The 2,500-nt window shown below is 43.6% G+C and overlaps 1 protein-coding gene across 1 annotated transcript in view; it reads left to right on the top strand.

The window, feature by feature from the left end:
• The first annotated feature begins 2,017 nt into the window (after positions 1-2,017).
• The window catches only part of LOC143279751 (uncharacterized), a 15,386-nt gene continuing 14,903 nt past the window's right edge, over positions 2,018-2,500 (top strand). The window contains 1 exon segment of the mRNA XM_076583879.1: positions 2,018-2,173. Coding sequence (XP_076439994.1) covers positions 2,048-2,173 — 126 coding nt within the window. The 5' untranslated portion in view covers positions 2,018-2,047.

The following is a 2,500-nucleotide window of genomic DNA, read 5'->3' as shown; positions in this document are numbered from 1 at the left end:
CACTATATACCTAAAGGGATACCGTCCCCATAGCACTATATACCTAAAGGGATACTGTCCCCATAGCACTATATACCTAAAGGGATACCGTCCCCATAGCACTATATACCTAAAGGGATACCGTCCCCATAGCACTATATACCTAAAGGGATACCGTCCCCATAGCACTATATACCTAAAGGGATACTGTCCCCATAGCACAATATACCTAAAGGGATACTGTCCCCATAGCACTATATACCTAAAGGGATACCGTCCCCATAGCACTATATACCTAAAGGGATACTGTCCGCAAGCAGTGCATTCCAACAACTCTCCGTGTTCTTACAGCTTTTGGTTTCTCCAGTTCTGTGTTCTCACGTCGTTATGTTCCCATAAATGTGCGTTCCCAAATTTCGATTTTCTCAAATCTTGAAATTGCTGCAGTCCCTCAGTCCACACCAATGTTCCCATAATCATTTCTGTGTCCCCAAAGCTCCGTACTCTCACTGTTCTGTATTCACTACAGATTAAATTATCATCAAAACTCAAATGCTATATTCCATTAGTCTCCATGTCCATTTCTAGCTTTAATGGTGGTAATAGTAGTAGTAGTAGTAGTAGCAGCAGCAGCAGCGGCAACAACAACAGCAACAATAGTAGTAGTTGTAGTAGTAGTAGCAGAATAAGAACCCACCTGCGATATCTTGTCTACATCAGTACTTTACTTTCAATGAATTAGGCAAGTCTGCTATTTCATATATTTGTAACTAATTTGCCGAGACAACTTTAGAAGTGTGATACCTCTGTAACCATCACAGCCATTTTTGTTTCTTTCTTTTTTTCTTTTCTTTTTTTTTACTTTATAAATTGGTTTAATCATACCAGTTTCCCACAGGTTCTTCTGGTATATCGCCCTAATCAAGAAGGTATACTTTGTTGAACAGTTTGGGATATGTGGCTGCATATTCTGTCTTTTTTTTATGTTTTTGATATATTCATCATTTATCATAATCATATATCATAATCAATACCAGCAAACTTTCTGTTCCTTAATGGTTGTAACAGCTCTTTCAACGTCATCGACTGTTTTTGGAACAATAAGGGACTCTTGTTTCAGCCGAGTACGTATGTGAGATTGACTAACGTGGGCGTTTTGATAGCCACTGACTTATATTTCCTGTTTATCGGTTTAAACATTCTTCGTTTTTGTTATGTGTGTGTGAGTTTTGTTTGTTTGTTTGCTTTTTTGTTTGTATGTTGTTGTTCTTGTTGTTGTTGTTTGTGGGGGGTGATTGGGGGGTGGGAGGGTGGGGGGTGGGGGTAAAGGAAAGAAAAAAACAACAGAGGCGGTGAGTGTGTGGGAGTAGGGGTGGGGGTGGGGGAATGGGTGGGTCAGAGGACGCCAAGAGGGGCGTAGCAATGACAAATCACTAGTAGCTGGCCCACCTATACTCACAGTCACACACACACACACACACCTTTATATGTACAACACCGTAGTATAGTGGCTAACAGGTGCGTGCGTGTTCTGACCCTCCCCGCCACTACCTTCCCCGGCAGACGGAAACTCAGGTGAACGATAACGACATGACGTCAGCACACACCTTACCTATACACACACACACACACACACACACTCACCGTTAATCTCCCCTCCACAGGCCTGACTGACAAAACTACCACGGTATCATTACTAATCTCGACACACGCTCTTTCCCTGCCCATATATGGTCCGAGTCTCTAAGCAGAGGGGGGTGATTTTCGTGGAATCTGTTCTTACAAAGCCGAGTGGAGTTGGTGTGTATGTGTGTGTATCTGGGTGGAGGTGGGGGGCAGCTCGTTCAAGTCCTTATATGGGTAGCATTAGGAAAGATCAGTCATAATCCGCTGAGCGACCTGACGAGGTGTATTTATAAGAAGGCGAGAAAACAGCCTGGTCATAATCATTCACTCACGATACCCAAGACGTGACAGTTCGAGGAACTAGCTTACTTCCAAACCTTAGCAGGGTTTTTTTTTGTGTGTGTAAAGCTACAGAGTCTTCGATAACTACTTTTCTTCAATCATGTGTGACGACGATGTTGCCGCTCTGGTCATCGACAATGGCTCCGGCATGTGCAAGGCCGGCTTCGCTGGGGACGATGCTCCTCGTGCCGTGTTCCCTTCCATCGTTGGTCGCCCCAGACATCAGGTGAGAATCAGGCACTAACTTTTCCCATTTTGATTTGATTTGATTTGATATGGAAACTATTATTTATTCCCCCTTTTTTTTTCTTTTCTTTTTTTTTTCCTCAAGGCCTGACTAAGCGCGTTGGGTTACGCTGCTGGTCAGGCATCTGCTTGGCAGATGTGGTGTAGCGTATATGGTTTTGTCCGAACGCAGTGACGCCGCCTCGAGCTACTGAAAACTAAAACTATTTATTCCTCCTTTTTTTTTTCTCAAGGCCTGACTAAGCGTGTTGGGTTACGCTGCTGGTAAGGCATCTGCTTGGCAGATGTGGTGTAGCGTATATGGTTT

The sequence above is a fragment of the Babylonia areolata genome, chromosome 3 (genome assembly GCF_041734735.1).
Source record: "Babylonia areolata isolate BAREFJ2019XMU chromosome 3, ASM4173473v1, whole genome shotgun sequence".
NCBI classification, from domain to species: domain Eukaryota; kingdom Metazoa; phylum Mollusca; class Gastropoda; order Neogastropoda; family Buccinidae; genus Babylonia; species Babylonia areolata.
The sequence above is the reverse complement of the archived record's forward strand: the minus strand, read 5'-3'. Positions and strand labels throughout refer to the sequence as shown.